The 22,288-nt window shown below is 42.7% G+C and overlaps 1 protein-coding gene across 3 annotated transcripts in view; it reads left to right on the top strand.

Moving 5' to 3' along the window:
* Nucleotides 1–22,288, top strand: part of RFTN1 (raftlin, lipid raft linker 1) — a 207,607-nt gene that overhangs the window by 75,773 nt on the left and 109,546 nt on the right. For all 3 annotated transcript variants that reach the window (XM_066351294.1, XM_066351293.1, XM_066351292.1), the window contains exon 3: nt 5,208–5,394. In XM_066351294.1, coding sequence (XP_066207391.1) covers nt 5,208–5,394 — 187 coding nt within the window. The remainder of the gene's footprint in view (nt 1–5,207; nt 5,395–22,288) is intronic.

The raw sequence follows: 22,288 nt of genomic DNA on the forward strand, positions 1-22,288 counted from the left end.
ATAAGACAGCCGACCTCCGTGCCACACGCAGTTATGGCCTTTTGGTTTGGTTTCTTGTCATCTCTTGGCAGCAGAGGAAAACTGGCCCCAGTCCCCTTGGCGTAAGCCTCCATACGGACCTGCTCCTGTCATCTGCAGGGCCTGGGACAAGGCCACAGAAGGAGCCGGTGGGCCTGGGCTGCACTAGAGCGAGGCAGTGAGGCGATGTGTTTTTCATAGATGAGATCAGTAACAGCGGGGTTCCAAACCATATTGGAGCTTGAGACAAAAGGAGAGCTCAGTAATACCGATCCCATCTTCATGATAGCCCTTCATATTTTGATCATTATGGACTTTTGGCATTCATTTTCACTTTTTAACTTAGTGCCTTAAATATTTATTTATTGTGGTGACTGGGTTTTGGTGCCCCTAAAGTTTGCACCGATGGTAAGCGTCTCCTCACTTACCTCTTCCTAGTCTCTGTCCCACCTTGGGCACATTGGGGTGCAATGCCCTCCCTTGCCACAGATCAGGGAAGAAGCCTGCACAGGCTTCCAGATTGGGCCCGGGACTGTCAGGGCAGGGGGTTCCAGGGTCATGGCTGTGTGAAGTGGGGGTGCAGGTCACAGGGGGACACATGCCGTTAGCTCCCCAGTTTCCTTGCTCATGAAGAGGAGAGTGGTTGGAGGAGGGCCAAAGCAGAACTCTCTGGAGGTAGTTCGCAGCCTCAGCCTCTTGTGAAGACATAGATTGCTGAGATTCTGATGCAGTAGGTCTGGGGTGGGGCCCCAGACTCTCCATTTCTAGTGTGGTCCCTGGTGCTGCAGCCCCAGAGGCGCACTTAGAGGACACCTGCTCCAGACCACGGGGTCCGGGGCAGCGGCCCCCTTTTCCCTGATGGGTTCTGTGCCTGGGAACTGTGCAGCAGCTCAGCGTTGTTTTCCAGCCTTACTCTTAGACTTTTATCTAGCACTAACTATACCCTGAGTATATCCTTCAAGGGAAAGAGTGCATGCTTTTCTGCTGTCCTGGCTAGTCTATTCTTTGTCACCGTTATTGATGAAGGTCTCTCCGGCATGCTGGACACTTGGGTCAGAGTGAATCATTGCTATAGATTTTGTTTTCCCGTAAGTTTCTTGCATCATGTATGGAAATGAGAGCTACGGGATCTGATGTTAAGTAGTATTCTTAAGTACTTCTAGATTTTTGTATTTAAGTCTGTGTTTTTAAAATAACATTATTTTTTCAAGCACATTAAAAAGCTTTTAAATAATACTGTTTTTATCTATAAAGGAGAAAATTAAAATCTCATAAACCGGCCCTGGCCGGTTGGCTCAGTGGTAGAGCATCGGCCTGGCGTGCAGGAATCCCAGGTTTGATTTCCGGCCAGGGCACACAGGAGAAGCGCCCATCTGCTTCTCCACCCCTCCCCCTCTCCTTCCTCTCTGTCTCTCTCTTCTCCTCCTGCAGCCAAGGCTCCATTGGAGCAAAGTTGGCTCGGGCGCTGGGGATGGCTCTGTGGCCTCTGCCTCAGGCGCTAGAATGGCTCTGGTCGCGACAGAGCGACCACCGGATGGGCAGAGCATCGCCCCCTGGTGGGCATGCTGGGTGGATCCTGGTCGGGCGCATGCGGGAGTCTGTCTGACTGCCTCCCTGTTTCCAACTTCAGAAAAATACAACAACAACAAAAAATCTCATAAACCCTGTACCCAAATGATCCCTGTCGACGATGCTAGTATTGAAAGTACAGAATAAAGTAAAAACCCACTTTCCATCCCCCCCCACTCCAGTCCCTCTCTCCCATATTGATGTCTTGATGTTTTTTTTTTCCAGAAAAAAGTTTTTATTCACGTCTGTCCTAATATTTTTATACAGGAGTACCCTGTGAGGATACTGTTAGACATCTTGCCTTCTAAGTTAGTAATGTATCTTGGGTATGTTTCCATCAGCAAATAACACTTCACCTTAGAATGGGTCATAGGCTTTATCACTGGGATGCACCACTGTTTACCTAGCCTTCCAACAAAGCATTCTTTAGTTCCAGGCTCTTGTTGTATAAACAACCCTGTAGTGACTATCTTTGTCAATATATCTTCAAAAACATTTTCTGATTCTAGCCACAGGTGTAATACCTAGTCCTGGTACTGTTGGACAAAAGGTGTGTGTACTTTTAGGTTTGAAGACGTTGCCTTCCAGAAAGATTCACCCCATCAATCGTGCTGAGCATGCCCATTTCCCCAATATTTTTACCCACAGTGGATATCATATAAGTAAGAAGGAAAAGATTCTATTATTCCAATAGCAATAAAATATAAAATAACTAGGAATAAACTTAATAAGTGTTCAAAATCTATGTGAAGAGAACTTTCATATACACCTAAGGGACTTCAGGAAAGTCTGGAATAAACAAAAATGACCCATGTTCTTGGATATGGGTACTTACAGCCACAGCCCGATGAAGACATCTATCCTCCTTCAGTGAAGCTATTTGAACGTGATCCAATAAAAATATAAGATTCGATGGGCTAATTTTAAAGACCATTTAAAAAAAATAAAGATAGACAAGAATACTCAGAAAATAAACAGGAAGATAGGAAATTTAGGAAATAGCTTGAGCACATATTAGAACATAATGTGAAACTAAAATTATTAAAGTGGATTAATGGATCACAAAGCTTAAATATATTCAGGAATATGTGATAAAGGTAGAATCTCAAATCAATGAGGAAAAATGTATAAACCTTGGGGGGAAATGTTTAATTCATATTGCATATATTCCAAATGTATAAAAAATTTGCACGCAAAAAAATGAAATATGTACTAGAAGATATCACAGGAGAATTACTTTATAGTTCTAGATCTCTCTGCTACGACATAAAACTCAGAAGCCATTGAACACGAGATTGATAAATTCAACTTTATTTTTAAAAAATCCTTCATAGCAAAACCCCATCCTATGCAAAGTTAAAAGACAATAAATTGGGGAAAGACATTTGCAACTGGTATCACAATTAAGAACTCTGTTTCCTAATATATAAAGAGTTTCTACAACCCAGTAGAAAACAAAGGGCCTATAACCCACCAGAAACTAGGTAAAGATTATGAACAGGTAACTGAAAAGGCAACACAGATAGCATTTAAATATACAGATAGCATTTAAATATACAGATAGCATTTAAAAATACAGAGTACATAATAAGAGAAATATTTTAACACCTCACTATGAGATTAGCCGGTGATTATATATCACCGATGGGAGGAAAATCTGTACTACTCTATGGAAAAAATCTGGCAATATCTGAAAATACTATAATACACTTACCTTTAGCCCAGCAGTTCCACATCTGGAAATTTATTTTTTTTTAGATGTACTATATGAGTGGTGTTTTTCATTGCAGCAGTACTTATAAAGGCAAAAGTTGGAATAATCTCTGGAAGATCACACTGTGGTATACTGTGCATCTGTAAAAAGAATTGAGGATGAGCTCTCTTTATTACTGTTGAATGGACTTTAAGAAAAATATACTGACAATTTATTTTTAAAAATGATTAAAAGTCAGGTGCATTAATGCTATACTATCATTTGTGTAGGAAGGGAGGGAAATACATAGACTTATTTGTGTATGAATTGAGCGATTGTTAATGTGTATATAAAAAACGGGTAATATTGGCCGGACCAGGCAGTGGTGCAGTGGATAGAGCATCGACCTGGGACGATGAGGACCCAGGTGCAAAACCCTGAGGTCACAGGCTTGAGTGCACGGTTGCTGGCTTGAGCATGGAATCATAGATATGAGCCCATGGCTATGACCCCATGGCTGCTGGCTTGAGCCCAAGGTCGCTGGCTTGAGCAAGGGGTCACTCAGTCTGCTGTAGCCCCCCGGTCAAGGCACATATGAGAAAGCAATCAATGAACAACTAAGGTGCTACAATAATGAGTTGATTCTTCTCATCTCTCTTCCTTCCTGCCTATCTGCCCCTGTCTGTCTCTTTCTCTCTAAATAAAAATAAATTAATTAATTAAAAAAGAAAAAGAAGGGTAAATTGATTGCCTATAGGGAAAAAGCCTAAGAGAACAGAGGACAGGGCTGGGATGTAGTTTTCACTATATATATTATATATGCTTGTACCTTTAGAATTTTAAATCTTGTCTGTCCTCAAAATTTTTTAATCCAATTAAAAACTCAGTAAGTGAAAACTATTGATATTTGTTTTCACACACATATCGTTCTAATGTTTAGGTAATTTGGGTGTCTTTTCAAATAGTGATTGGCTTTTTTGTTTTTTTCAGGCAATTACCTATTCATGTACTTTGCCTGTTTTCTTCTGGGTTTTTTGTGTGTTTGTTTTGGAGTAGTTTCTTTGCAAATCAAGAAAATAACCTCTTTGTTTTAAATACCACAGAAATTTCCACCGTTTATCTTTTTGAGTTTGTTTACGCTGCTTTTTGCCACCTGGCAGTTTTATATTTGCACGCAGTTATTATCTTCTCCTCCTTCCCCTTCTTTTCTTTCTTTTTTATTTTTTTTTATTTTTTTTTATTTTTTTCTTTTTTTTTTTTTTTTCATTTTTCTGAAGCTGGAAACAGGGAGAGACAGTCAGACAGACTCCCGCATGCGCCCGACCGGGATCCACCCGGCACGCCCACCATGGGGCGGCGCTCTGCCCACCAGGGGGCGATGCTCTGCCCATCCTGGGCGTCGCCATATTGCGACCAGAGCCACTCCAGCGCCTGGGGCAGAGGCCGAGGAGCCATCCCCAGCGCCCGGGCCATCCTTGCTCCAATGGAGCCTTGGCTGCGGGAGGGGAAGAGAGAGACAGAGAGGAAAGCGCGGCGGAGGGGTGGAGAAGCAAATGGGCGCTTCTCCCGTGTGCCCTGGCCGGGAATCGAACCCGGGTCCTCCGCACGCTAGGCCGACGCTCTACCGCTGAGCCAACCGGCCAGGGCTCTTTTTTATTTTTTGAGGGGGCGGAAATGACTCTTTCAATGTATTCTCTGAGAAAATTGACTCTGGATTTAAAGCATCCCATGATCGATGTCTCTGCGTGAGTTGGAAAATAGCCACTGCTTATGAGGTCTCTTTGAAGACAGCAGTTAAGACAGGAAGAAACTCGTTTTTAGCCAGAGGTGGAGAGGTCTCCGAAAGGGCAAGGAGAGAGGGGCTGGGATGGGGTGGGGCTGGCGGTTCCGGCGGGTCTCTGATGAGCCTCTCCTCTCTCCACTCCAGCCGAGCTCCCGCGGTCCTCAGCAGCGAGGCTGGCCTCCCTGCGGGACCTGCCCTCCCAGCTCCGGGAGCTGTACCAGCAGGGCTTCCTGCTGGTGGCCCTGCACCCTTTTGTGCAGCCAGCCCACAAGCGGGAGAAGACGCCCCTTGAGCACATCTTCAGGGCCATCCTGATCAAGAAAACCAACAGGTAAGGCCCCTGTGGTTGGACGGTTGGCATCACAAGGTGGCTAATGCGTGTGGACAGGGCCTCTGTCCTCTGACAGGTAAGGCAAAGCGTCGCATGGCCGGAGAAGAGTTTCCTGATGTCCTGGCACCGTCCGTGCCTGACTGCGTCAGGGGGAGTTCTGTTCCACGCACTCCTTTCCTCCTTTAATTTACTGGATTAAGCTCGGCTAGAAAAATCTCTCCTCTGAAGAAGTGTACTCCCAGCATGATGCAGCTAGTTCAAGTATGATACAATAATCTGAAAGCAATTTGCCGTTCTTACGGCAAAAAAAAATGACCAAGAGCGTGTCCCCGACTTCCGTTCCCTGTTAGTGATGTGGGGAGGGGTGATGGTGAGCGGAAAGCCGACATTCATTATGCCATGGGATTTTAAAGTCCAGGCATTTTTTCTCTTAGCAAATGCAATAAACCACATTTCTGCATCATGAGGAATATAACCCACACTATTAAAATTCAACAAACGAAAAAAAAAAAGAAAACCACAGCAGAACCTTTTCTGGAGGGAGTTTAAGTAATAGAAACAAAAACAAAAAATCATATGTGATTAATATTTAATACAGACAGTTACAGTGCTATTTTTCACAAAGTCTGCCAAAGTTCTGACAGCTGTAGATGCTGTGAAATGAAGTGATTTCACTCTCACAGAGGAAATAAATGCCTGGTTAATATTTTGTGAGCAAACCACATTGAAAGAAGTGTAGATAAACTTTCTAGATTACTGCCCGTCCAGATCAAGGTTCATTAACAAGAAGCACCATGATATGACTACTTGAAACCTGTATATCAACATGATCGTGTTGGAAAGGTGAACATAAAGTTTTTTAGCAAGTAATTAGGCTTTAGAGTCTACAGAAAGACCAGAAAAAAGAACAGAACCATACAAGCATTCATTTGTTCATTCATTCATTCATAAACACCGACTCGGTGTGTTTTCTTGTAAGGCAGTGGTTCTCAACCTTTCTAATGCCATGACTCCGCAATACAGTTCCTCATGTTGCGGTGACCCCAAACCAAAAAATAATTTTGGTGGCTACTTCATAACTCTAATTTTGCTACAGTTATGATTCGGAATGTAAATACCTGATATGCATTATGTATTTTCCGATGGCTTTAGGCGACCCCGCCGGGGTCACGACCCACAGGTTGAGAACCGCTGTTGTAAGGGATATGCTAGGAGCTCTGCTTCATAGGAAGGGAGTGGGTGCAAGAACAAAGTTCACCTGGGCCAGGAGCCTGCCTCTCAGGTACCTGCAGTTTAACTGAGAAAACAGGATATGACCCTCATGCCATGGGAGTGTGGGAAGAGGAAAAGTCACCTCCCGCTGGAAAGGAAACTTACGAAATGTTTCTGGAAGAAGTAGCTTTTAATTTGGACCTGGTTTCTTTTTGGGGCAAACATAGGAATAATGCATGCAAGGGGGGGGGGGAGGATTTTATTGTCTTGTAATGAAATGTTTTCTAGTGGAGTTTGGGTAATTTGAGAGCATCATTGGCAGTCTAACTGGATTATTAATGAGTCGATCCCAGAGCTTGGTACAATAACATTCCTCTGAGCCCGCTATCATTCTGACAAATTTAGCTTAAATCCATGAAAAACTGCCTGATCTTTTCTTTTGAAAATTCTTAGAACTGCCATTTCATTTTAGGATGGCAGGCCAAATCACACAGCTAGCAGTAAATTGTTCTTAATCCTAAGTGTGTTGAATGTAAAGTCATTTACTTTGAAAACTGACTCAAGAATGAATAGCCAAATGAGATAATGAAGAAGTAGAGCGTTTGTGCTTCTGGCTTCCTTTTCTCTACTCCTTCTTTGGAACACTTAGTGGTTTTTAACAGGCAATATTGTTACATCCACTCTTAATTCTAAATACAGTTAAGTTGTCCTTCATTTTTTTTTTTTCGGACAGCTTTCCTTAGAATGAGTTGCCAGAGATCTCAAAATGTGATGGCTAAGAGAAGTCAGTTATTAAAATGTCACTTCTGATGTTTCTTGAGTGTGGGTTTAATTCTAGGTCGTTCTATGGCTGTAGACGTTAAGTACAAAAATGCTTTGTGCCTATTAATTTTTCAGCTGTTGAAATGTCATTGTTCACACATAGAGCTAGTCCAGGATGTCAGCGATGTGTTTTTCATCCCTAATGGGTTGAAGTCAATTGAGTACAGGTCCCTTGGAATAATGCCTTATATGGTACAGAGGACCAGGACATCCGTGAACTCTGTCAGCATTCTGACCCAGGGTCAGGGGGTGGGACATACTTAGGAACTGCAGCTAATGGAGGGGGTGGGATTCTGAAGCCCTGTTGGGAGGTGGGAAGTGCATATAATCAAAGCCGCCCTGGAAAATCTCTTCAGTTGCCCAGGAAATATAGTACTGTAGCATTTTCTTTTCTACCTGACCGACACAGATTTCCCTTCAGGACTAGATCAGATTGGTGTTTCCAGCAATGAAGGAAAGGAGGAAGGGAGTTGGTTTGGGTTCAGAGTGAGTGTTCATTAGACTCACACCTGGGGTGCTGAGACGCTTGCACCTCGAGAGGTGGGAACTGAGACAGAGGAAGCAGGAGGTCCACGCCTCCTGTTGCGCATCCATCCGGGGGCACATCTGCCTGCTGAGTAGAAAAACTGGCACCGTTTTAAGTGGGAAACGTTCCTCCCTTGTGGTTAGATTTTCCTAAGATAAACACGTGTGATGTAGCTTCACTGTGCAGAGATGATTCTAAAGAGCTCCCGGCTCTCATAAAAACTTACCTACCAGGGGGATGGAAAAGTATATATGCAAGTTGTGAGAATGCCCACATCTGTGGGTCTTGTGTTTCACCGCTCAACTGGAATTTGTCACTGGGGGTTTAGAGGAGGAGGCCGCGTGGTCCCATTTGCTCTGGTCTGGCGTGACGGGCAGATGTGAACAGGACACTCGAGGGGTGGAGGGTCTCGCAGGCAGGGAGACCGACCTCGGGGGCCGGGAGCCTGGAAGAGCAGACCACGGATGACGTGGGCGACTGGAGCACGGGGTCTGGAGGGACACAGGGAGAAGTATGTGGCCTGGATCAGGAGGCCTCTGATGGCCAGGTGAAGGAGTCTGAACTTGACCCTGAAGGCAGTGGGGAGTCAATGCAATGTTTTGTTTTGTTTTGTTTTGTTTTAGAGGAATAACCATTAGCGGTGCTGAGTGTTCAAATGCTTACGAAGGGGAGAAAATGGGAGCTGAGCACACTTGCCCATAGTAATAGTGGGAGATGGTCAGTAACCAGAGTAGGTGGGTGTAGGTAGGTAGCTGAGGAAGATCCATGTGCGGTTTGTCCCGTAGGAGGAAACACTGGATTCAGTGTTTAGCTGAAAGGGACAGATGCAGGAAGAGGACAAATCAGAATATGAGGGAGCTTTTGACTTCAAGTGGCTGGGGGGGTAAATTGGAAGGAGGAGGTGTGGGAGAGGGAATGTGTCTGGTGGGGTTTCCCAGAGCAGACCCTGGTGGGATCTTTAAGAACGTGCTCCCAGGAAGAACCAGTTAGGAGTGGGGACGTGGGCGAGGGAAGGGAGGAAGCCACCAAGGGCGCACTGTCAGCCTCAGCCGGATCCTGGGGGAAACGGCAAGTCCACCGTGAGGCTGGGCAGCCGGCTTCCCGCTCCCGCCCCTGTGAGCCGTTTGCCGTGAACTGCTCCCGACCCTTCCAGGTTTAGGGCACACCCACGCGAAGCAGTTCCAATGACCAAAGAAGACTTCAGGTCATGCAGAAGCTGAGGGGACACACTCCGAGCCCAGAAGTGGGGCTTAGAGGGTATCTGGATGGAACACGGGTAGCATCTCCCACAAGAGAAGTGTGAACAGCATTCGTTTGGTTGTATCGAGTTTGTGGCAGTTGCTGGCGGCAGGGTGTCCACTGAGAGGTGTCCATGGGGCAGTCCGTTGCCAGGAGAGAAGTCTGAACCGTGTGGCTGTGCAGTGGGCCCGTGAGAGCTGGCCCACTCCGGTGTTCCTGACAGCCCAGGCTGCTGCGGTCCTTGTTTTCTGTTCCACATGCATCTGGCGACTCTCAAAGGTGCAGTGCCTTGCCGAGAGCTGTGCTGAGCCCTCTGTTCCACATTGACCGTATGCTGAGAAGTTTTTCCTGTCACACCACATCACCAAGCTGTGCTCCCAAGTACTACGAGCAGCACAGATTGCTTAGTGAGTCAGCTCTGGCCACCCAGTGTCAAGCGATGCAGAGAGAGACAATTCCTTTGACTTTTTTGCTGTTTTATTTGCAGAAAAGCAAATCTCAGGGAGTACTCAGCTTTACCGCTTGTTTCTCCTCTTGGGGCCGGGAAACTGAAATCCTGAAGACTCGGCCTTTATTCTAAGACAGGGCTTGCAAACCCAGGGGCCCAGTGAGGCCAGGCTTCTCGAATGGGGACTCTTGGGTATTGGAGTGCCAATGCCTCATTCTGCCCCTTAGTTGCCAAGTGTTGCCGGATCTTGTACTTTTTCTGAGAAAAGCCGGAAATCTGAGTTTTTATGCGAAAACTGGCCTTTTTAAATCATTGCCTCACTTTTTCAAAATAACATTGTGTATCCCCACCCCACCCCATTGGCTGCCATCTTGCAACCTTGAAGATTGCTGCTGGCTGCGTCAGCGAGGCTGGGGACCCACCCTCTGAGCTGCCTGTGCTCCCTTTCACACACAGCTCTCACCAGACTTCTCAGATGTTACGGCTTGTCTGTCTGTGTCCGCCCACCTCCCCTCCCCCTTGCTAAATCTTTCACCTTTGGATTCCTGTTGCCTGCTTAGATGACAGCTACTGCGTAGAGGTTGCTCAGTAGAATTTTCCTGACCTGAGTGGACTAAAACCATGGCCCTGGAATTTTGCTCCCATCATTCATTAAAGGACCATGCGTTATGGCAAGATGGATATGTTTTTGGTTAACATATTTACCAGTATCTGAACTGCATCTCAGTGATGCAGACATACAACATGGACCCAAGTAGTGGAATACACATACACACACACACACACACACACATACACACACCTCACATAGGCGCGTGCGCACACACACACGCCTTTCATTGTCCAATAACAGTGATTTGTCACAAGGCACATTATTTTTTACTGTTCTTTTTTTTTTTCTTTTTAAAAACCATCCAAAGATTGGCCATCGAAGGAAGGTGAATCTTTGCGGCCCTTAAGTGGAGTGCAAATGCATTACGTTGCCTGTGTGATCACCACAGGAGATAACATGAACATTGCCTTTGGCATTTGGAAAGGGCAGAACTGGGAAAGTACAAAATTACCCTGGAACTAAAATGAAAATTCTCTTAAAAATTATAGTGGAATTGGAAAGTGTCCTCTTTATGCGGCCTTGTGTCTCTTCACGTCTAATTTCTACCAATTACCTCGACTCTTGGGAGAATTATAGGGCTTCTAGAAAGAGGTTTCATAATTAAACGAAATACACTGGGGGTGGTAGCGCCTACTGTGGTGTGCCCTAGAAAATGCTCACACACGAGGCTGGGGCTGAGCCCTGGAGCGTGCTCATTGTCGGATTCACACATGGGGAAGGAAAGTAATGTCGGGCTTAGTAGTGATTGACACGTGTTACTGTGGTGAAGCTGCAGCAGCTGGGTTATTCCCAGGGAGCAGAGATCGAGGATGGTGAACTCGAAGTTCTTTTCTTCAATCAGAGCAGGGAATGTGAAGGTGTTGTTTAGCAGAGAGATCCTTATTTTGGATTCAGCTATTGGAAGAACCCCACTCTTTGCTGGCAGCTGACCCTCCTTGCTGGTTTGGTAATGTCCTTCATCAGTTTCTCAAGCTTCCCCGAGGTGTTGGGAGAACTTGATTAGCTCTCCCAGCTGCCGTCCTGCCCCCAGCAGAGCTGTCCAGCGTCACTGAGGACTACCTTAATGAATTCCTCTTATTTTCCCATCTCAGGTGGAGTGACACCCTTTTCTGGTGTGTTGAAGTTTTGGGATTCACTGTTAATGATTGTGTTTGCACTTTCCAGTGTAATATGCTGGCGTAAAGCCACATTCTCTTGGGGAAAGAGAGTTTTTCTTCAGTCCACGCCTGTAAATGGCTTGCCTTTTTATTCTTATTCTCTCTCCAAGGTGTCCGCCTCTATCCCAGTGGAGGGGACGAGAGAGATGTGTATTGTTTGCCTGAAAGCTCATTTCTCTCCCAACCAGACTCATCCTTGGCTGCCTGTGTCTTTTCCCGCTTTTGATTATTTATTTATTTATTTATTTTGTCTCCTCAGAGAGAGAATTAGCAAACTAGTGACTTCCAGTCTTTCCCCAGAAGTAGTTTGGAATGACAGAGAGCGGTGAACAGAGACTCCAAAACACAGAGGCACAAGCACAAAGTTTCTTTGAAATTTCCTATTGATCTTAAAACGTATGCAAATACCACAGTACCATCAAATGAACGTATTTGTTTTTCAAGTAAAATAAACAAAAGCTCCCTCCTTCCACACGTACATAGTATCTTTCAAAAACAAAAAATGAGCTCTCTAAGAAGATACATTTCTGTGGCATTGCCAGTGGACTCTAGGGACTTGACTATCTTGAGGTCCATATGCATGCAATGTAGGTAATTTAGTTGTAAATAATGTTACTCAAGTGTTAGATTTTTGTACTTTCATGGCTATCGCATATTAAATTTAGGAATTTAAGACTGTCTTACTTTAAATATTTCTGGCTAAATCTTTTTGTCTTTTCCTTGTCAATCAGAGGCAACATAGCTTGTGTGTGTTTTTCAAGCTGAGAAAGATGTAACGGGTATTACCAAGCAATGATTCCTAGAAAAGACTACTAGTACTAATTGGATTTTACATTTTTAGCTGTGACTGCAGCAGCAGGTGAGAAATAACTTTTGGATCCATATAAGTACGTTTTTAGTGATTTCAGTGCCTTGAACTTTTGATGTGATTATCTCTATAATCTATCTAGTTGTTTTCTATAATTTGTAAATGGTTGACAGATAGAACCGTTTTTACAAAGAGGTAAATGCTATAAATATGATTTAGTGGAGTGCCTCATTTTATTTGCTTCCTATTCATCCACCACTAGTTGGAACCTTAAAATGGCTACAAAGACTTTTAAAACCAAATTAGCAACTCTTATTCATACAACACCTGTTTTCTGAGGGTGTGAGAGCACTTTTGCTTCATTCCTTATGTGTTAAGTGTTACAATTTATTCTCACTATGTCCTGGTAATGGTTGTTTTGTTCTGCTCACAAAAATTAGGGGATCAGGGAACTTGCAGATACTCCAGTACTTTCAGCCTTTTGTATAGTGCATTTTCACCAATGAAATAAAAGTTGGTTCTGCATCTCATTTGCATAATCAAACTTTCTTTGACTTGTCGCTTGCTTTTCTGATGTTCTTGTTTAATAAAAAAAAATCAAATGCTTATTTTTATTACTTCATATTCATTTTGAAATATTTCCTAAATTTTGTGAGCAGTATATTTGCTGAAAACGGTATGCTTTTAGCAGAGGCTTAGAATTACTCTGTTGTGTTGCTGAAAGGTACTGCTATCTTCTCTTATCCCGACATCCCATTTTATGTCCTAGGAAAATTAGGCTAAAGAAGTTATTAATGACTTCTCAGTACTGAAGTAGAGTTTGGATGAGTAGGAATGTATAGTGGGTATGGGGCTTAAGTTCCATCTTGAGGCTCATGACTCAGAAATACACCATCTTTCAGCCTCAGGGGCCCTGGAGCTTATTGAAGGCCTCTCAGAGAATTCCCAGAATCCTCTGGACTTCACAGCATCCCCAGTCCACATGGTAGCCTGTGGGACCACAGGCCTGGTTATTCCTAATCTGGTTTCAGAACCGCCATTGCAAATTATTTGGAGCTTCTCCAACAGGCTCCATCCAACAGGCTGGCTGGGTCTTGTCAGTTTCTATGCAAATGATGGTTCTAAGTCAGCACTTTCCTTCCCTAAAACACGAAATCAAAATGTATTATCGTGTCTTTGTCTTGTGTCTTCTGGGTGTAGCCTTTGTTAGAGATATTGAGATGAGCACATCCCTGCTCTAGGGAGATTTATAACATACCTGACTTGTTGACATTTTCATTCTCAAACTTCTTGGCCCTGGTCGGGTGGCTCAGTGGATAAAGATCGTCAGGCACACCAGAAATCGCAGGTTTGATCCCTCGGTCAGGGTACGTACGAGAAGCAATCAATGAGTACACAACTAAATGTAACAGCTAAGTGAAACAGCGAGTTTATGCTTCTGTCTCTCTCTCTCATTCTCTCTCCCCCTCTCCCTTTTCTCTCAAATCGATGGAAAAATTAAAAACTCCTATACTGTAAGCCAAAGTCTGTGAAGCAACTTGGATCTTATTAGCAACAAAAGCCCACTCTCCTTGTGAAGAACATTTATATGTTTGCCAGTACTTCCTGATATATCATTTATGGTAATAGAATAGCTACCATTTATTTACTGCTGTGGCTAGCAAGAGTCCTTGCTTATTACTCCATGATGCACATTATCTTTGTTCCTGAAAGCGTGACATAGAGCATGAGCCTCACAGTGGTGATTTGTCCAGAGTCACACTTGTGATGATGGGAGGAGCCGAGATTCACATCTGGATCTGTCTACTTCTGACACTGTTTCTCTTTCATATTTTAACCATTAGTGTTAGAGTTAGGGTAGGATTTCTCAACTTACATCGTTTTCTAACTATTGACATTTTGGGCTGGATAAGTTTGTATGAGGCATTGCCTGTGCATTGTAAGATATTTGGCAGCAACCCTGGGCTCTCCCAACTCGATGCCAAGCAAACATCCTCCCTCCCTGCCTCTGCATTTATGACAATCAGAAATGTCTCCAGACATTACCAGATGTCCTCTGACAGGCAAAACTACCCCCACTTGAGAACCACTGGGTTAGAGTTTGGATGTAAGGGAGAGGGTAGGTCTAAGAGCATTTATGACATTAACTGCCACAGGGTGAAACGCCACCCTTATTATAAGTTAGATTTCTATACATACCCTAATCTAGTCTTGATTCTTCTCCTTTTTATTTGTTTATTGATTTCTGTGCTACTGCCATTCTATTTTGATTAATAAATGTGTAGGATTATTCTTCTTTTTCAGGATCTTGGCTACTTTTGCATAATTGATTTTTCCATATAAAGTCTAAAGTGATTTTCTTTCGTTCCAGTAAACCTTATTAAAATTGTAATTATCTTTACATACTAATTTAAGAAGAATTTCTACCATGTGTTTTCAAGAGTATAGAATTCAATATTATTGTCAGAGGTAAAGTTTTATTTCAGACCTTTATGATCATTCTGAAAAGTCTATGTATTGTCTACACCAGTTTTTACCAAAGTGTGGCAGACATATCCTTGTAGGAGAATTGAGGGTTTTACGTATATTTATGTAGATTGAAGAAGTTAGAGAGGAAGTATACATTACCAATGTTTAACACTCAGTTTGAAGGCAGTGCCCTGGCTGGCTGCAGACGGCAGAGGTCACTTGTCTATCTGGGGTAGGAGGCCTCCTGGGGAGGCTAGTTCAGAGGGACACTCTCAGTACAGAACTCAGGGAAGTGGATTTGTGGATTACTTTTTGTACTAAATTAACCCTTGTGAAATATACAGATGGCTTAAAATTTTTCTGTAAAGTGATTGCAGATTGAGGAGGACACCAGTAATATAAATATAAAATCCTCCTCACCCACACACATGCAAACGCACACAAATAGCTACACTGACCCATCTCTTAATTGTTCATAAGAGCTTTGTTAGCGAGATTTAAAAATATCAATGCCTACCTATTCCTATCAGGCAGAAGATGGCCAAAGAAACTGGGACTCATCAAGAGGACCTTGAAGTGTCGATTTACTTCCACTATTGTTAACAGTGGATCTCGTTTCGAGTATATATTATGCCTTGAAATACTAGTTATTAATAATATGACTTATTGTGATTATAATTTTTGAGTATTGCTTAGTTCATCTGTTTCTGATCCTTTAAAATGTCTGTTTTGTATGTATTGTTTTACAACATAAGTAAAATGTCGGTATAGTAGTACTGAGGAGTTTTTTTACTGACGGGGCATGTGATCAAAATATTTGAACAGCACTGACCCACGAAGCTCCTGGGTCACACTGATGGCTCCTGAAGCAGGTAGAGTCTTGTTGCGCAAAGTCTGGTTCATCCACCAGCAGGCATCACCTGGGAGCTCCTTAGAAATGCAGGTTCCCAGGCCCTTCCCAGACCTGCTGAATCAGAGTATTCATGCCTGTGTGCACATTCAAGTTTAAACAGAGTTAAGCCGTGGTTTTCTATTCTATAGCTACGAGTTGTGCAGCGATTTAAAATTAAACAAAATTAAAAATTTGATTCCTGAGTTCCACTAGCCACATTTCGGGTGCTCGGTAGCAACATGTGGGTGGTGGCTACTGTATTGGGCAGTGCAGATATAGAACATTTCCATACCCTGACCTTAATTAGAGGGTGTAGGTAGGAGGTTCTATAAAAGAAAGAAAGGATAAGCAAACTTTAATTAGAACATGTGCATTAAATGTAGATAGAGAAGAGACTTCCTGTCACTCAACTGGATACGGCCCATGAGAGAGTCTTACGAAGAACGTTCATGTGTGCAGCTCTTCTTCCTATTTTGTTTGCAAATCATGTGACTTTTCTGAATCAAAAACTACCAGGTAGACCTGCTTTTTGATTCAGTGATAGGTTTGTAATACAATATTAATTATGCCCAATTACTAATATTGGTCCTTTCCATATCTTTCAAAGTAAATAAGGAACCTTACAGGATTCCAGAGAGAGCAAGATCTTGCCCCAGATCTCATTCCTTGTTGTCGGGGGTTGAAATTCTTTCCCAGGTCCATTATACAGGGACCACTGGGGTAAAGCTGGTTTGTTTTCCTCTTGCCTTTTAAGGTTAATGGTGAACTCACTGTGCTGAGCCGGTCAATGATGTTTTATCTACCAGGGAGCTGGTCCTAACTGTAAACAGTGAGGCAGGATGTAGCAAGATTTCTCTAGAATAAATAGCAGTCGGTACTGGGTAGTTAGGTGCCCATGGTAACTTGCACCCACTTGGCAGTACTCAGCTCCTCAAGAGCGTGTGGTTAACCCTTTGAGTAGTACGAACGTTCATGTATGTCCTCACTCAAAGGGTTAACAAAAAGCTCACTACTCAAAGGGTTAAAGTATCATTTGCACATCTTCCCCCATCATTTTCAGTATGTTTCTGGTGGTAACAAACCCTCATCAACAGAAGTGGTGAACAGCTGTTGCTGAATGAGAAAGGAAAGGGACAATTGGAAGAAAGGGCAGTGACCCCTCTATGGGTTAATTCTTCTCCTTCTTCATACTTCCGAGTTCAGAACTCCCCTAATGGACTCCGTATCAAGGCGCTTTATTTAAAGAGTTACTAGGATTTGTTCCCTTGGCTATATTTTCTTCAAGCATTTCCTATGCTTCTCTATTGGGGTAACTTTTGATTCCAGCAGCCTCATTTTCTTTCTTTCTTTTTTTTTTTTTGTGGAAGATTTGACTCATTTTGCAAAGAGGGAGGTCATAAAAATTACCTGAAATCTTTTCCCCATTGTTCTGAGAGCCCCTTTGGGGGAAGCAGCTGTTGATTCCCCTCCCAGCCACCACCAATTGCAGAGACAAGACGACCAAAATCTCTCTCTCATTCATCCACTCCCTCTACAAAGATCTGAGCTCAGCTCTTGCTTCTACTCTCCTGAAATATTCCCCCCCCCTTCCTATATTATACACAACACCACTTTAATCTTTCTAAGATCTGTATCTTAGCACCTTTTATCTTAGACTCTCCGTGACTCTCCTTTACCGCAAAATGAAGTCCAGTCCCATCCGGTAGCTACACCCACCCGTCCTTTCTTCCCAGCCTCATTCCTTTTCTGCTGTCATTGCTGCAGAGCGTCAATGTCGGGTTCATCCTAACAGCAAATTCTCCCTACAGTCCCTGGGCTGAGGTTTACTGATGCAGCTAACTATATATAATAAGCATGTCTTTTACCAAATCGACCTACTTATTTCCATCATGTAACTCATGCTACATCTAGATCCTTACTAATTTCTGTTTTTTGGGCACCTGCAGGGTCCTTTTATCCATTGCCCAATCATTAATTTCCACATCACTTCAAAGACTCAGCTTTTATGTTCCTTGTTTTTTGAAACTTCCCCTGATCTCTGACAATGGAAATAACTGAGCTCTCATAGCACTTTTGCTTGGATAGCCTTTATCTTTCCTTAGACTACAAGTTTCTTAAGAGCAGAATCTAACTCAATGCCTTACATATGGTCAGTGGTCAAGAAGGTGATGAATAGATGGGTCTATAAGTAGATATCTTTATTGTTATTGGTTTTACAGAAGTTAATGAGACTAGAAAAAAGCTTCTTCTTTTATTTCATTGACAAGTCTTTGTCAGATCTGTAGCCCCCCCGCCCACACACACACACACACACACACACACACACACACACACACACTTCTCCTTAAGGAAAGAAGAACGCCGTTCTGATCATTCTACTGGGCCTGGTGTTGCTTTGGGGGAATTTCTTAAAATTTCTTCCTGTTTCCCAGAAATAGAGAATTTGTTTTTGTAATTTAGTAATATATTTTTTTCTAGTTGGAAAAGTGCCTAGTAATCTAAATTTGTGTTTGTTATCATTTTTGCCCTGATTATTCCTAAATAAAACCAAAATAGTCTTATTGATGAACTGCACATTCCTTCTCCTTTCTTTTCGTAACTCAAGTTCAAACGACGCTCAGTGTCCTGGGAAATAAAAAGATGTTTAAATTTGTGGTCTTTGAAGCTATCTAAGGGCTTTATGCGTTAAAGTAAGATTTATTACATGTTTATTATTTAAAAGTAGTGGGATCATATTTTTATTCACTTGTTTATTATTGAAAAGTATAGTTTACAGTAGTTTTTCAGGAGACAATTTATTTTTTAGTAGCCTGATGTCAGATCTGCCAGGAGAGCAAAATGGGTATTCAACTTAAAGGCTTGGCGTTTCGTTAGGATAATTTAAGGGTTAACCCTTTTGCCTGCGGTAATTTTATATATGAAAGTACCCACAAGCATTACAGTCTGCCTGCAGACATGTTCTTGGCTTAGTAAATGGTTATGACCCAGCCTCTGTGACTATAGACAGGGGCTGTGTAAATGCACTGGCCATGGTCTGGTTGGATCGTGGGAGCATCGGGGAAAAGAACCCGCCGAGTCATTACAAGGAATGAGAAATCTGGGCTGGGTTTAAAGGTTAGTTCTTCTGGTTGTGATATAATTAGACAATCTGTTCACTCTCATCCCTAACCTTCAACCTTCTGTGACTCATGCTGTAGCTTTGTGTATGTAACCCAGGGGCCAGAGACCGGTGGCTGAGAGGTCAAATACAATCTCGAACATGTTGGCCTACATAACATTGTTTGGAGCCAAAATTGGACAGTTATGGTTGACATTAAAACACAATCTGATGACTTCTTTTAAAAATATTGGAAGATTTGGCTTTGGGTGATGGGCACACAACACAATCAACAGTTCAAATGCTATAAAGATATTTACCGGAAATCTACTCTTATTGACCAATCTCACCCTATTCAATTTACTGTCTAAATTAAAAATATCAATATATAGAGATTGGAAGATCTGGCAACCCTGACCTGGAATTCCTAATGTGATAGCTGAGAAACAAACTTCCCAGGTTACCATAGTTTCCAATATTCCCATTGTCTCCCCAATACTTATAGTGCAGCGGTTCTCAAACTTTTTGAAGTTGGGGCGCATTTAAAATCCTACAAATAAGCCCTGGCCGGTTGGCTCAGCGGTGGAGCATCGGCCTGGCGTGCGGGGGACCCGGGTTTGATTCCCGGCCAGGGCACATAGGAGAAGCGCCCATTTGCTTCTCCACTCTCCCCCCCTCCTTCCTCTCTGTCTCTCTCTTCCCCTCCTGCAGCTGAGGCTCCATTGGAGCAAAGATGGCCCGGGCGCTGGGGATGGCTCCTTGGCCTCTGCGGCAGAGCGACACCCCAGAGGGGCAGAGCATCGCCCCCTGGTGGGCAGAGCTTTGCCCCTGGTGGGCATGCCAGGTGGATCCCGGTCGGGCGCATGCGGGAGTCTGTCTGACTGTCTCTCCCCGTTTCCAGCTTCAGAAAAATACAAAAATAAATAAATAAATAAATAAATAAATAAAGTCCTACAAATAATTGTAGGTGCACTATATACTAATTTCTGAGAAATATGTAATAATAAGTCAAATATTAAAGAAAAAAATATAAAGGCCAAGTGTGCTTTTATGGTAATTAAATGAAATAAATATGACAAAATTCAATTTATTCTGACATTAAAAAACATTTTTATGTTACATTTTTTGAGTTATACTTTTTAGAATTCGTAAAAAAGAGGAGTTAAAAAATAAAAAAAACGACAAAAAAGTCACCTTTTTATATATATAGATACATTCTTAGTAAGATTTAGTAAATTCAGCAGGTTCTGGCACGAATGTGTTAAGTTTTTTCATTCTTGTGTTTACAGGAAACATAAGCCTGATGTGTCCTAGCGATTTTTTCAATGTTTAGGCATATACAAACTCTCATTTCCTCATCAATACGTTGAAGAATTCCTCTCTTTTTACTCTTAATTGTGGTGAGGGTAGAAAATCCTAATTCACATAAAATAGGATGTTCAAAATTGTAGTAAAATGTTCAAAGCTTTTTTAGATCTTGCCACATATTCTTCTTTTATAGAAATCCAAAAGGCTTCAAGAAACAATTCCTTATGTTTAATCATCAATCCACAATCAGTGGATATAGCTGCCAGTTCTTCTTCTATTAATGTTAAACCAAAATCACTTGAAGCTTCCATGAATGGGTTTCTAATCCAATCGTATTGTTCAGTGTTAAGTGATGGAAAATGCTATAAATTAAATTCTGCCCATCAGCCTTCAAGTACTATTTTATTTACACTTAACTTTTGCTCACTTCCAGAATTGTATTCTTCAATATCTTTTTGAGAAATCTATCCATTTTATTTGGGTGTATTTATCTAAAAATAATACAATGATGTGCTAATAATAAATATAATAATGATGTGTTAACAAAAAGAGCGCTATTTCTGTAATGAAATGGTATAATAGAGTAACTATATTTATTTTTTTATCTGGGCACATGCCACAAACTAGCACAGCTAGTAATTCCAGGTCCCGAGTGGAAATGGTGCAGAATTAAGAAAATACACAGAATTAAGAAAATATAGGGTCGAGAGGGCCTGTAATTGCTGCTGGCAAGAACAAAGTGCACCCCAAAACCACATCTTTCTTTATTTATAGGGCAAAGTGGGCCATTAGCAAATCAATGAGATCTTTGATCATGTTTCTAAGGCAACCCAAGAATTTTACCAAGTGCAGAAAACCCCCACCATACATATCATCTTAACTTTACACCAAACAAAGGATAAGAAGAAACTTGCCTCCAGTCTTTCCAGGGAACATGGGGGGTAGTGTAAACAATCCAGCACCACAGCTTAACAGCCTTTTGCAACCTAATCAGGCAAGTGAGGTGGGGGGTTGGGCAGACTGTCAGCTTACAGCCAATTCCCCACACCTCTGTCCCCCCAAATCTAAACTCCAAAAACCCTGTTGGTTTTTTTGGTCCCCAACAGGCACATATTTCTCTGGAATACCATAGGGCGCACCTGGAAATCTTCTAAGGCGCACCAGTGCGCCCTGGTGCACACTTTGAGAGCCATTGCTATAGGGACATGGCACTTGCCGTTCAACACCACTCCTGCACTGTGACTTCCCTCATGGTGTAGACAGGTTTGTCTGCAGCCACATGGCTCTCAGAAACAGCTCTGTGAAAGGGTACCTGGTGTGACTGTGTTTAGAAATAGGAGAGAGCATATTCCTTGGTGCACACGAAGACTATTCCTATAAATTTTATTGAGAACAAAGTCTGTAGATTATGTGTTCTGGTCGAAAATTCCTCTTTCACTCATTGTTTGTGGACCTACAAGTTTGCCTCCGTTGGCTGACCTTTTGACTGGCTGCCTGGGGAGTGACCACACAACTCCTGCAGACTTGAGAGTTGTAATGAACGAGGATCTCCTGGTGGAGCTCTTTTTATTACCGTAGATGTTTGTGTATGAGCAATCAGGTAGTGTGACACGGGGTGGGTGGTCTTGATTATGGTCTTAAACAACTCTGACACCGTGGCCAAGTGTGTTGACATCTTAGGTACTTCAGCATGTGGGCTCTTTGTCCTCCTGCCTTACACTAGGGAAGGTGGGTACACACATGCTCTGTGTCTAAATCTACTTTTGTGTGCTTGTTTGACAAGCATTTATTTAAATTTTCTACTTATTCACATTCATTTTGGGGCCAAGTCCTACTTATAAAGTGTCAAACAAGCGAGGACTGTGTGGCATAATGAAAAAAGCTCTGGAAATGGATAGTGGTGATGGTTACACAACCTGGTGACTCTACTGAATAACACTGAATTGTACACTTAGACCTGGTTACAACAGTAAATGTTCTGTATTTTACCCCAATAAAGAATTAAAAATAAGTTGGAAGCGTCTTTGAGTTTTTCTGACCAAAAGAGGCGTAGCTGTAGGAAAGTTTCTAACTTATATTCCCCTTATCTCTGCTTCTTTACCTGGGAGGTTTGTCTTCTTCTGAGTGTAGAAGAGTCTGCATTCCAGTTTCTACAAGTCATTCTTTCTGACATTTCTCTTTTTTATAACCTGTTTAGTTATCTCCCATGAACAGTCAGAATGGTAGTTATAGTTCCGGTACAACACACCCTGCCTGGGCAGTGGTTCTTCCCTCTGACTGCACCTTAGAATCACGGGGGGAGT

Source organism: Saccopteryx leptura, chromosome 10 (genome assembly GCF_036850995.1).
Source record: "Saccopteryx leptura isolate mSacLep1 chromosome 10, mSacLep1_pri_phased_curated, whole genome shotgun sequence".
NCBI lineage: Eukaryota > Metazoa > Chordata > Mammalia > Chiroptera > Emballonuridae > Saccopteryx > Saccopteryx leptura.